The sequence below is a fragment of the Cyclopterus lumpus genome, chromosome 9, assembly GCF_009769545.1.
Source record: "Cyclopterus lumpus isolate fCycLum1 chromosome 9, fCycLum1.pri, whole genome shotgun sequence".
Classification (NCBI taxonomy): domain Eukaryota; kingdom Metazoa; phylum Chordata; class Actinopteri; order Perciformes; family Cyclopteridae; genus Cyclopterus; species Cyclopterus lumpus.
The window spans coordinates 7,570,428-7,584,364 of record NC_046974.1 but is presented as its reverse complement, the minus strand read 5'-3'; the positions used below and the strand labels follow the sequence as shown (position 1 = coordinate 7,584,364).

At 40.7% G+C, this 13,937-nt stretch overlaps 1 protein-coding gene across 1 annotated transcript in view; it reads left to right on the top strand.

Annotated features, from left to right (window-relative positions):
- The window catches only part of aacs (acetoacetyl-CoA synthetase), a 31,550-nt gene that overhangs the window by 1,438 nt on the left and 16,175 nt on the right, over positions 1–13,937 (top strand). The window contains exons 3-10 of the mRNA XM_034541472.1: positions 872–992; positions 1,789–1,902; positions 6,762–6,859; positions 7,813–7,927; positions 8,372–8,453; positions 8,605–8,758; positions 11,641–11,721; positions 12,570–12,694. Of these exons, the coding sequence (XP_034397363.1) occupies positions 872–992; positions 1,789–1,902; positions 6,762–6,859; positions 7,813–7,927; positions 8,372–8,453; positions 8,605–8,758; positions 11,641–11,721; positions 12,570–12,694 (890 nt within the window). The remainder of the gene's footprint in view (positions 1–871; positions 993–1,788; positions 1,903–6,761; positions 6,860–7,812; positions 7,928–8,371; positions 8,454–8,604; positions 8,759–11,640; positions 11,722–12,569; positions 12,695–13,937) is intronic.

Below are 13,937 nucleotides of genomic sequence, written 5' to 3'. Positions count from 1 at the left end.
TACAGAGTTACATAAACACATTACATGAATATGACAATGTATGAATGGAACTCCAATCCATGAAACAGAAGGAGGTATTGTTATACCTCAAACTAACCCCTCTATGTTACACTGTAAAACAAATGATGGGGTTATTCAACGTTTTCTTACTTACAAAGTATCAATATGCACACGCTATTATTATGGATTGTGTCTTTTTCAGGCCATCAAAGCGCAAATAAAAAAATGTTTTAATGGCGTAAAACCGATTGCTATTTTCACTACGAAAGGTTGTGTATCCACTGAGCGCTTCCATCCTATGAAATTGTCAAGCCCCCCAAAATAGTGAAAGAGGCCCATTGAAGTGTAATACTAATTTAATTTAGTAATATTACTAAATAACTTCATTGTTGTTCCTTTGTCATTATTTTCTATGGAAAGGCACATATCTGGTATGATTCATCTTTAATGAGAAGAGGATACCTACAGTAGTTTATTCATAAACAACTTTCGACATAGACATTACTGTCTAATTGATACACATGGATGACACATCAAATATTTGTCTTTAAGCATGCATCCGGTTTGCAGACATTGGAGAAGGGAGACAATTAACCAGTGGTTCAAACATTTTGTAACAATGATGCACAGCGGGGCTGGGCTATTTAATCACAGTGTTGCCATGAATTCTTCTGACTTCTTGGCTTTCTTTTCGTTTACAGTAACACAAGCAGCTGTTACCATGGGATAGGCATATAGGCCTGATCCATATGTAAAGCAGTGTCCCGTTTGTGTACTAAAGTCTCTGCTGGCCAAAAGTGCCAATGCGTGGTCCCCTATGTTAACGACAATGCTGAGTCCCTCCTGTGTGTGTTCTGTGGGTGTGTACCAGGTGGTGGATTTATCCAAACGGATCTCGGATGTTCCAGAGTGGTTTAAAGGAGCTCGGCTCAACTACGCTGAGAACTTGCTCAAACATGCAGACCAGGATAAAGTAGCTCTCTATGCTGCAAGTAAGTGGAACAAGTATGCTGTTTTTTAAAAACGGTGTAATATACGGCAATATACGGGAGTTTCTATGAGTCAAATCCCCAACCAAGGGACAAAGCAAAAAAAAAAAAGCCCTCTTTTTTTTTTATCCCCCCTCATAAAACACACCTTTTTTTAAAATCCAGTTTCTGCAGACTGATGTTTTTGAAGCTCTTCTCTTTGGTTATTTTTAAACACCATTTATTTGTGAGGATTAGTGGGCGTTTTCTCTCCTGAGTTTTGCATGTTCTTTTATTTCATCTTCGCAATCTCAAAAGGAAGCAAGCACACAGTCACAGCGGTGAGGCGGCACTTGATCGCTGAGTCGAGGCAGCGGTGAGCGCACGGCTGCGTACGTCACTCTGTTAATAGATGAACTGCTGCTCCCTCCTCTATCTGCTGTCACACACTAATGGATAGGCACTTCTTTATTGCCGTGACTCCGTGTACATGAGGGGTGGGGTTGGATGGCTTTTGCACACAACCTCCTGTAGGAGATATAATGTAATTATGAGAAGGCCCCATTGGTCACAATGCTGTGGAGCCTCCGTGAATGTCAGGAAACTATTACTTAGATGGACAAAGAGGTCTGCCTCCGTCCTGCCACACTATCGTTGTCTGTTTACGTCTCCTTGTTGTTGTTTTTCTCTTCTTTGTATTTTAATTTCAGGGTTTTTATTTGCATTCATATCAAACTGCCAATCAAAACATATGAAACACACGGTGCACATTTACCTCAGTTTCTGTGTCTGCGTCTCACTTCCTCTTTGTGTCTGCCAGCGGAGGCAAATGACGAGATCGCGAAGGTGACGTTTGGGGAGCTGAGGCGTGACGTGGCATTGTTTGCTGCAGCCATGAGGAAGATGGGCCTCCAGACTGGAGACAGGGTCGTAGGTGAGTCTCTAATTTATAAACTAATGGCCTCAACATTTCTATAGAACCTTCACTATCAGCCATTGGACTTTGTCCTCCAATCGTCTTCATCCACACTATTTTGTTTCTGATTTGAAACTTGTTGCAACAAGTTCCATTATGCTTGCTGGTAAGGAGGGTTTGCTGTCTTGGCAGCAGGTCGCAGCTTTTTCTGAAAGTCTCCATTTAGTTTTTTCAAAGTTCATATTTGTACAAGGTGAGCCGGCTGATTTTCATGTTTTTTCTACAACTCCTCGCTGGAGAGAGCATTCATTTCAATTTGCACATTCATAAGTAAACAGGCCCGCTGCAGCGTCATTTACATTTCCCTAACCACAATTCATTTTTTTCCGATTTTTAATTTCTTTGCTTGAGCTTACCTCTTTTACTATTTGTAGCAAAATGATCTGTTAAATCTGCTCTGTTATTTGTGGTTTAGTTACTTTCGGCTCGCTAAACAAAAGCATGTCAGACTTCTGAACTGAACCATTTGTTGACCAGACAAAAAAACAACAATGTTTGGTTGCACTGGGAGGTTTTCTGATCTCAAAATACACAACCATAGATACAATTGTTAACCATGTATTTTTTTTACTCCGCTAATAGAAAGGGTCTTGTTGTCAGAGGTCGCCACAATTAGCTGCTCAGTAAATTTGGTAAGACATTTAGTGTGAGCATGAATCCAGTCTGGTGGTAATATTCAGATCTACCCAGATTGATACTGCGTATATATATATATATATATATATATATATATATATATATATATATATATATATATATATATATATATATATATATATATATATATAATATTTGTTATACTGACATAATTCTTCCAGCAAACGTATCCTATCCATCACTGTCTCTGTTTCATTCTCCTTTTCTCGCCATGACGCCGCGCTGTGTATCGATCTGTTTGTGCCGTGTCCGTATCGGGGGCTTCAGTTACACAGACGATGTCAAATATAGTAGAAGCGTCTCTGATGTCTGAACCTTTCATTCCGTGAAACAACTTCTGGTTCTGCTCAAGTCGGATTGAACCCGTCCTATACAAGCTCTTTTGTTACAAACAATCTGTCTGAATAAAATTGGCAGAGAACAGGGAAAAAGAGGTTACAGAAAATGCTTGTTGAGATATATATATATATATATATATATATATATATATATATATATATATATGTGTATATATATATATATATATATATATATATATATATATGTGTATATAAATTTTAAAAAAAAAGGAAAAGAACATCTGAGTTGTACTGTGAGTCCCTAACCACATATTCATAAAAACAATCAAGGGACCTAAATGATCTGTCCCTCATATGGTGGAACCTTTTTCTGCTGTTGTTTGGAAACAGCAGTGTGACACAAGTAGTTGGCGTTGGTGTGTGTGTGTGTGTGCGCGTGTGTGTGTGGAAAGTTGGATATTGCGTTCGGGCAATCCATTAGCTAAATGACTTCAACTCTGTGGGAATCTCATTAGAAAGACTAGAGGGGGAGACAGATAGGGAGCGGTTGATTGCAGCTTCCTTATGTCTTTTTTCCCCATTACATTCCTCACAGGAAGACGTGTGTGTGTGTTTTGAATGTGTGTGTGTGTGTGTGTGTTTTTAGGGACAGAGATGTCCTTGTCCCCAGGTTGTAACTAAAATACCTTGTCACAGTCTGTAATCCAGGAGATATATGAGCACTTAGCTGATGAAGCCAACCAAGCTTCATAGCAGTAAAACAACACACACACACACACACACACACACACACACACACACACACACACACACACACGTTTTACTAATCCCGTTGGTGCACTTCAGTTCCATTGCCCTTGGTCCTATCCTCTTCAACATCATCCTCCACCTTGTTATGGAGCTTGTATCCAGCACTGTTCATCCAGGATGTTTTGTCATGAAAAACACACACTGCAACCAATTCAATTCAATTCAGTTTATTTTGTATAGCCCAATATCACAAATTACAAATTTGCCTCAGAGGGCTTTACAATCTGTACACATACGACATCCCTGTCCCAGGACCTCACATCGGATCAGGAAAAACTCCCCCAAAAATAACCTTTCACAGGGAAAAAAGCAGGGCCGTGGCAGGAGGCCGGCTCACCAGGCAGGAGGCATCAGACACAGCCAGGTCCAATTGACCCTATGAGACGTGCAGTCTTTTACCGTTGAGTAATACAAAACTTAAGTCACCTATATGAAACAAAACTATAGTGGCGCAATCACTTGAAATAAGATGTTATGAACAAATAAAAATGGTTTCATTTATAGAGATTAAACCCATGTACATTCAAGCAAAATGAGCTGAAACTAAAGAAGACTGTTAACCAGACACATTTGGCTGTAGCGCACACTTCCTTGATTGGATGTGGAACGTGATGCAAACACACTAGTATGCATTTCTTTTTTTACACACGTTGCCTGTTTAGTGTGTCCATGCTAGCAGGAAAACAATGTTTTATCTTTTTATAATTAAAAAAGAAAAGAACAAGCACTCAATGATAAACGTGTGTTTTGGTGGGTAACACTGAATGTAAACATACATTTGTTTGTTCATAAGAAAACCTTTTTTAAAAAGCCTTTATGCTGCAGCTTTATTCATTTCCTCTCTGTTTAAACTGCTTGGTAGCCTCCCATGGGTTAAGTGCCTCCCTCCTAGGGTCTGTTCCAAGAAATTGTCCGGGAAGGATTCACAGGTCACATTCGCATCCAATTACTGCTCAACTCACAGGGCTAAAACATCTATTTTAATGGGAAGAATCCAACAAAGATGTGTTTTTTCTACTTCTTCTGTATCTCCTGATACTTTTGAGTCCTTGAAAGTAATTTATGTTTCATGAATTGGTAGGTTAAGGACACAGTAACCACATGTTCGAACAATAGCACTGTGATGCTGCCGTTTGTTATACCCATTATCATCCTTAAGGGCAAGTTGACAGGTTTGTTTGACTTTCATCAAACAACCTGAAAAGGTTTCTCGCAGCATGCATGGTTAATCAGAAAGGAGCAGCAATGTGTTGCTTTGCCGTGTGAGCAGTGTTGTCGCAGCACAGCGAGGCAGTGATTCATGCAAGTAGCAACGGAGGCAGTAAAGCAAGGTGTGTCAAGATTATGATCCATGACGCTAGTTATGCTCGTCCTTCTGAGAGAGGAAATTGATTCACGAGAGCATCTGTAGAACCAGAATAGCAGGATGGCGATCTGTCAGATGTCATCTAGCAAAATATCAGCTTCCTGGTTCCGGTAAGCAGGAGCCAGGAGAGCAACCAATAAAACCCTGATTAGTTTTGATTCATAGGAAGTGGCAGTTTCTGTTTGCCTTTTGACCTGTCAGAGGGCTCGGCTGGAACTACCTGCTGTATTTGTATTGCTTATCGTGTTGGATTAGATAATTGTTATCAACAAGGCAGCCCAGTGTCTTTAACACGAGAGCTCCTGTGTCAAGTCTGGCCAATTGACCTTTGGCGTGACTGATTATATAGTAAGTAAACCCAGTAGATAGTAGCAGCATGATAGTGTTGCAGTGAAATGAAAATGGTCTTAATTGGTACTGACTGAAAACAAAGAGTCGAGTGCGATGGATTGAAAGGGATCCGTTAACTAGAGAGATGGCCTTTTTGCATTTTTACGTCACCCCAAGGCCACCGCAGTTCTCCGACAGCTTGTGAAATTGTAATAACGCGCGCCGCAGAGTGGTAACCGTGGTAACGTCAGCTGCTGCCTGAATTTTGTCGCTCCTGATCTCGTGTTATGGCAAGGTCCTGAAAGGCTCTTGGAAATGGAGGGGTGAGCGATGAGCAGAGGGGTATTCAGTTGGGTGCAATCTGCATCTGTAGCGCTGTAGCTGCCACTAAATTATACACACTGGCCCTTTCAGCAATTAATGGTTGTCAAGATAATGTTAAGAATTTCAATATTGTGTTCAGTATTCTTCATTTTCCATGGTGCACTTGTCAACATCGCACCCTGTCTCTAGCTCTGATTGTCCCACCCTGCCGTGAAAAGACTTGAAATGTCCTTGCCTTGGGCCCCTGTATTGTTCAAGCAGTATATCACAGCAGATCTCAGCCCTGCTTGTTAAGAAAGAAATATTCTTCTGCCCCGGTTGATAATATTCATGTCACCTCTCTCCAACGCTCCCTCTCTTTTAACATACTCATTCTTCTCTCTCCTCCTTTTATCCGGATTGTTTTTCTTTGTCGTCTCCTACGATCCCCTCAGTGAGGTGGCCTACTGTGTTGTGTTCAGCAGTTATAAGGCAGAGACTACGTAACGAATCCAATTGCACTCATTTTCCTGCATGTAACCTTGGTCTCTTATAATCAACAGAATACTTCCTGATATTTCTTATTTACTGACTTTTTACTATAACGTTTGTGCACATTACGAGTAAAATAAGTTTTCTATGCCATATTGTATCTCAAACGTCACAAATGATGTGTGGTCTGGGCAACAACATTGCATAATTAATTTCATGAAACACAATCAATTGTGTGCTGTGGGGCATTTTGATGATAAAATACAGAAGTATTTATCAGAAAATGCACAATACTAGTCTGAGAAAGCCAATGACTCATATATATATATATATATATATATATATATATATATATATATATATATATATATATATATATATATATGCACATTTGATTGATATCAATATATATTTATACCTGTGTAGTTGTGTACATTTAGCTAAAGACATCTTAATACTCGCTTTTTAAAGTCTCCATAAATCTATAGCCATTTCAGATTAAATCTATCTATATGGGTTGCTGCTTAAATGTAGTGCTTTCCTCATCTCTCCCCCTTCAGGCTACCTGCCCAACGGCATCCATGCTGTGGAGGCCATGTTGGCAGCAGCCAGCATTGGAGCCATTTGGAGCTCCACGTCGGTCGACTTTGGAGTCAACGTAAGGACCCTATGATACTGTTTGGGGCTTGTATGTCTTTATTTACATATGTTTGAGTTTTTTTATTCCATAGTGTCATCCACACTTTTTATTTTTGTCTTTTTGTTTTAGTCATTCAAGCTAGATTTGATAATACAACCAGTTTCCCATGCAGAGCATTACGCTCATGTGTATTTTAAGTAATATACTTAACCAAACTAAACCTCCTGTTTTAGACTCTCAAGCACACTTCGTTGCTATACAAGCGGGTTTTGTAGTGTACTAGTGTCACAGCAGCATTTTCTGTCTCCTGATCCTGGAGCTAATGCAGCCATCTATAGTGGTACTCGGTCAGTGCATATGCAAACAAACATGTAAATGAAGAGGAAATAGAGAACCAGATCTGTCTGGCAATGTATCGTGTGTGTGTGTGTGTGTGTGTGTGAGAGCAACAGTGTATAGAGTAGTTCACTTCTTCCTCAATGGTCTTTTTGTCATCTTGGTCTCTGCTTCTTATTTCTGGTGTGCTACTGCCCCGTCTGGCAGATCAGAGAACTACACTTAGAATAAAATAAAAACATGTCTTCATCCCTAGAAGGAAGTTATTTGATTGACCATAGATGTTGTGTCCTGTTTACTCCTTTAGTAGGTAGTAACGTACCAATGTACAGGATAAAGGTATATGTTGTTGTGCAGAATCTTCATTAAATACATGTGTACTTGAGCTTATCTCCTCCATCTGAATCACACTGTGCTCGGCCATTGCTTTTTTCATTCTCTGCTTACACAAATATGCTCCTGTTTTGTGGCGGTGTTAACTGTACTTAACGAGCAATGTGTCGAACACAAGATGAAGTTGTTCATTTCAGGGTCCACGTTGCCTGCTCTTACTGTAGTAAAGTAAGGATTTTATTTTGCTGTGCATTTCCTTAACCTTCTCCCTCTCTCTCTCTCTCCTTTTTTTTTTGTCTCAGGGTGTCCTTGATAGATTTTCTCAAATCCAGCCCAAGCTGATCTTCTCTGTTGCTGCGGTGGTTTACAACGGCAAAACACATGACCACATGGAAAAGCTGATCAGTGTTGTCAAAGGTTGGACTACCATCAATTCATTAGAGAAACTCCCAAATGGATATTGGCTTCTTCAACAAGCTGGTGGTAAAACCTGCTAAAGTGGCTTTGCAGAAAATTAAAACTTAGAAGGAACTTGTACGAACAAGTAGAATGAGCCAATAAAGGGTAACACCACTAGAGTACAATGATGTAGCTCAGCTGGCTTTTACACGTCTTCCAAATTAAACTGTTGGAAGACAGATGCACAACAGATGCTTGATAGATGTCAAGTATGAAGTAGGGTTTATTCATCCGAGTGTCCAGAGAATCGCAAAGCATCTTGAGTCCTCCGTAAAGAACCAAAATGTGTGACGTGTTCATGAAATAACGCTGGAATTCCTCTGGAAACCGTCTTTGCTTTTCATAAGGTTCTAAAATATATATATTAGTGTGAAGCACTAATCTCTCTCTGTCTCGCTGTAGGTCTGCCTGACCTGAAGAGAGTAGTGGTGATTCCCTACGCTCGCTCCAAACAAGAGACCGACCTCTCCAAGATACCCAACAGGTGTGTGTGTGTGTGTGTGTGTGTGTGTGTGTGTGTGAGTGTGGAAACAACTAGCAAGTCAGAGATATACTCTCTTGCCCATATATTGTATAAATATTTTCTTTCATTGCTTCCTAGACTTCCTTTTTTTCCTCTCCGTTTTTGTCTGCAGTCTATTTATAGATGATTTCTTGGCATCTGGTCGTGGTGAAGCTGACCAGTTACCTCAGCTGGAGTTTGAGCAGCTTCCATTCAACCATCCCCTGTTCATCATGTACTCTTCTGGCACCACGGGAGCTCCGAAATGCATGGTCCACTCTGCTGGGGTAAGAAAAACATTGGCTTCCATCACCCCCCATTCATAAATATGGATCACTCGCCCTCTTTTTGTTGAGTGGACACTAAAATGGCAACAAAGTGACACTTCTGTTGCAGATTTTTTCTTACTGCTCCACAAGGGTTATATGGATCACAGCTGTCGCTCTCACTCACTCACTCACTCACTCACTCACACATACACATGAGCACACACTGCTTGCATCTGTTTGCAGAGCTCTCCCAGCTTGGCCCACATGTACAGTTTGCTATTCAGTGCACAACATTTGTAATATTACACGTGAACAATTTAGAAAAAAGGCGAGTGAAGCCTAAATTCTAAAGTTAAAGAACATCTTATAAAGGCTAATGGAAGCTCCCACTTTCACAGTATTATAGCTGTCAAAGAGATCTAGTTATGCTACACAAGCTTAGTAGTTGGCACATAAAGAGCAAAATCACTGCGTAAAAAAGTGTTAATGGCGTAGTGACAACCGTGGGTCTTCTCTCATGCCTTGAGATTACATCATACTTCTATCTTTCAGTACTTAAGAGAAAGGAATCGTATTAATCACATTTAAAACCAAACATGAGTCACTCTTGGCGAGCTTCACAGTGGAAGTAATTGTGTGCCCGTGTGTCATTTATTGGTTTACGTTACATTTTCCACCACAAGATGGCAACAAACCTCCATCAGCAGATCTTTCAGAGGTTATCCGCTCTCCTGAGCATGAATATCACTTTTTTTCCTGCTGCATCGGAGTGAAGGAGAGTGTCAGATGTGATTTCAAAAGGACCACTGCAATTTGAAGCCTGAGACACTCAACATGCAGAATGGATTAACACACTTGAACAAATGCATTCACACATTTTCACAAAATGTTCCCTCTCTCTCCCTCTTTGATACACTCCCGCCGTCTTTCACATTGGCTTTTCTATCCTTTTACTTGCGTGCATTTTCACATTTCTTTCCACTTAGCTCTCCTGAGTATCTCGTTAGTTTTTTTTTTTTCTCCCCTGATTTACTTCTTCTTTCCTCTTGCTCCCTTGTTTTATTTCTATTATTGCATCAGCTCTGTCTCTTTTCCTTTATGCCCCCTCCTTCTTCTCCATGCCGCTGATAATTGGACCCTTCAGCGTTGGTGAAAACATTTTAGTATTGCGACGCTAGGCATTCCTCTCTGGCTCCGCCGATTAGCCCCGGCACTGTTGCGCTATCTGCTTTGTTACAGGTCCGTTAACATGCCGTCAGTAGCGTGATGGCATGCACCAAAGGACGGGTATGTCCTGCCAAAGACTATATGCACGCACACACACATATATACATACATGGAGCATCTGTTCATGCGAACAGGAATGTACACATGAAACACACACAGTCACACACACACTGTAGTTAATACTCACCACCAGCAATAAAAACATATACAACTGTGATGGGGTGGTGACCGTGGGGACAATTCCACTTACCGCAATTTGTGCTTGTGTGTATTAGTTTTGGTCAGAAGCATTTGTTTGCACAACTGAGAATTGCGTTTATAAATTTAAAAAAAATACCATATACCTATAAACTATCTCGACAACCTTTCATCCGATCTACACACTTGCTGAGTGTATTGCTGGGGACCCAAGGACGTTTCAAACTTGCTGCAATTTGGCCAGATGGGGGAGCTATAACAACAGACTTTACATTTTGGGTGTGTAACTGTTCGGCCATAAGTTTCAGGAACATACATCGTTTTTCTCCTGGATTCTGTGGGTCCAGACCAATCTACCCGTACAAGCCACGCTACGTCTAGATCTAAATTCCACTCTTTTAAATTGTATCCAAATTAATTTTTTTCCCTGCTACTCCAGCAAAATCCGAGGATTCCTCACCGGATTTGGTACCGAACAGAAAAAGTTACTTCTATTCATTCAGTTTTGCTTTTGCTAACCCTCAAAGTTTGCTCAGATGTTGTGTGCCAGACTTAATTACAAATAAGATGTCCCTTGAATGCTTTGTGCTAACGCAGCCACATTTGGTGGACATGTAGATATGATGTCTGAGTGACCATGACAACCTTGGCCCCATTTGGCTAATAGGTGGTGCTGTAGGAGTATTATCTTTCCAAAAATCAAGGTCTGTCTGTCTGTCTGTGTGTGTGTGTTTGTGTGTGTGTGTGTGTGCGCTTTGTGTTTCTCGAGAACCGATCATGTGGTCTACTTCACACTTGGTGTGTGTATTGCTGGGGACCCGAGGACATGCAGTTTACAGTCGGTGCAATTTGGACACGCAACATGTTCAATACCAATAAACAAGCGACAGCAGCGGGGGCGGGGCTTCAGGGCTCTGCCCACTTGGTGGAGCGTGTCGTCCGCAGCAAGCCTCTAAAGGTTGTGGCTCATTGACTGCTGTTGGATGCTGGGTATATTAACGGCACAACTCTCCTTCGCTTCCCTGCAGTCAACCAGCGATGAATCGTTCTTGACAAGCAGGAAATAGGAACTGCAGTAGTTGATATAGTTTAATAAGTAGTTGATTTATAATTTAATCATATCGTATTTTAATCACAGCCTCTAATTTCAAACAAATTTCCCTCGGGGGATGAATAAAGTATCTATCTATCTATCTATCTATCTATCTATCTATCTATCTATCTATCTATCTATCTATCTATCTATCTATCTATCTATCTATCTATCTATCTATCTATCTATCTAATAAGCAGATGTCTTTGGCATTGTGTGCATCAAATGTATGTGTAACATATCAGCACTGTTACCTTTGCTACCTTTTGTTGATTAACTATCCAGACACTGGTAGCACTCATCAAATGTCAAAGTCATGAATTAATGTATGAACAATAACCTGAAATGATCCCTTTCTCACTTTGTCTGTTGGCTTCTGTAGGGCACGCTCATCCAACACTTGAAAGAACACATTCTCCATGGCAATATGACCAGCAGTGATATCATCATTTACTACACCACGGTAGGTCCGCACTCTTTTCACAATAAACATGACGTGCTCATGGTACCATAAATGTTTAAGATCTGGGGGCGATTTCTACCGCTCTCTTCTTGCTTCAACTCAGTTACCAGCAGAGATAGAATGTTTTGTGGAGTGTTTTTAATCATGAGCTTTGACACTCACACACACACACACACACACACTCACACACACACACACACACACATACTAACAGATATTGTCTGATGAGCTGCATTGAGTGCCAAATATCAGAGCTGTGCATCACTTTTAGTCGTTCCTAGAAGATTCTTGCTCCTTTTTTGATGATAAACACAGAGGGACATTCTTTTATGTGAGATCGACTTGCCGGTTTTGATCGGCAGTGGATCAATCGCTCCATCTCTACCAGCATTAGATTTTTAAGCAAGTCTGCACATTTCAGAAGCGCGATCCAGGAAATATTTGGCATTTTCCCTTGATACATGACCTCAATGATTCATCGATTTAACAGAATTCTTTCTTAATTTTTTGTCAATCGGTTTATTGGTTAACTGACTGATCGTTTCTCTAACAAGTGCCTCGTACAGTGTATACTCTATTTGCTCCGCAAACAATTGTCTGGAGAGCTAACATTACAATCAATATGCAAAAGTATCGGGGATGATGCCAAAGCAGTAGCTCAGCATGCAGAAAAAAAGAGAATCACAGTGATATGAACCACAGATACATAACTCGCAGTCTGCATGAGTTTTCAATTTTGCTACCCATTTATCCATGTTGATGAGAAAGGAGTGTTTATGCCAAATAAACTGACCTGTGTGTGTGTGTGTGTGTGTGTGTGTGTGTGTGTGTGTGTGTGTTCACCTTAGACCGGCTGGATGATGTGGAACTGGCTGGTGTCTGCTCTGGCAGTGGGAGCCTCTGTAGTTTTGTATGACGGTTCTCCACTAATGCCCACGCCCAATGTACTATGGAACCTCACAGACCAGCTGGGGTAAGTTAGCCACACACACATACACACATACATACACACACACACACACACACACACACACACGCACAGGTGAGGATGACAAGACAGACAGACAATGACTGTTTTTTGCTTTCTCTTGGAAGATTTGTTTATTTTATTTAAATTGCCCTTTTAAAAAACCGACTTTGGTCATGAAGCATCCATTTATATTACTATTTAGGTGATAATTGTTTATGAAACATCTGAAAAACACACACATCTCAACTGAATGCAGTGCAGCCTTACCTACATTGCATTTTCAACACAAATAGTGCAACTGACATACAACCAAGCAAGGCGGGTTTTCCCTTTTTTTTTTAATACAATATTTTGTGGAATGAAGAGCAGAGACGTGGACCTAGAATGTACAGACAAAAACCAGACAATCAAAGGAGAAAGAGGGAAGTGGATGCACAGAGAGTGAGAAAGAGCACGGGCAAAGGGTAAGGTTTTCCTTGGAGGTTTTGTTTTCAACCACAGAATTGATTATGTGTTTGCCTAATTGGCAACTTGTGCACATACGCACACAAGAGTAGACCTATGAATAAAGATTTTGGCTGTTTATAATGTGCATCGAGAACGTAGACCCTCGGGGGCAACCGATCATACAATAAACATTCATTGTTTACCGACTAATTTATTACTTGTTGTTAAAGTGAGAGAAGAGAAGAGGGGAAAAGGATGTCTTTGTTGTAAAGAAAACAGAAACATAAAGTGAAGAGGGGAGACGGTGTATAAACAAAGAAGATAATATCTTTGTTTTCGATAAGTACGGTTATTATTTGGTGTATAGTTGGAAATGAACCCAATGGAAAATAAGAACGGGATTTTCAAACGTCATGCCGCCATGTTTTACTCTCCTTTTTACGATTTGGAGAAAATGTAATTCTAGAAGCAGTTTCACATAACTTTGAAAGTTCTCACTTTCCAACTTTCTTATTGATTAGCACAGCTGCCTCTCTTTCACCCTGAAATTGCACTTATGTGGCTGAACAGGCTACCTGAAGTCAGCAGGTCGGCCGTGTCTTGAGCGTGTCGTTATTGAGATTGATGGCGGCGCTGTGAATTTGGATGACCCGGGTCAGACTACACGGCAGCCGAGACGGCTGAAAGCTAAAGTTTACCATCGAGTCCAGAGATGGCTCCCACCATAACTATAACCCTCCACCACTTTCACCACCGTAAGCAGCAGATGCTAAACACAGTGTTGATCTTCTAATGTCTT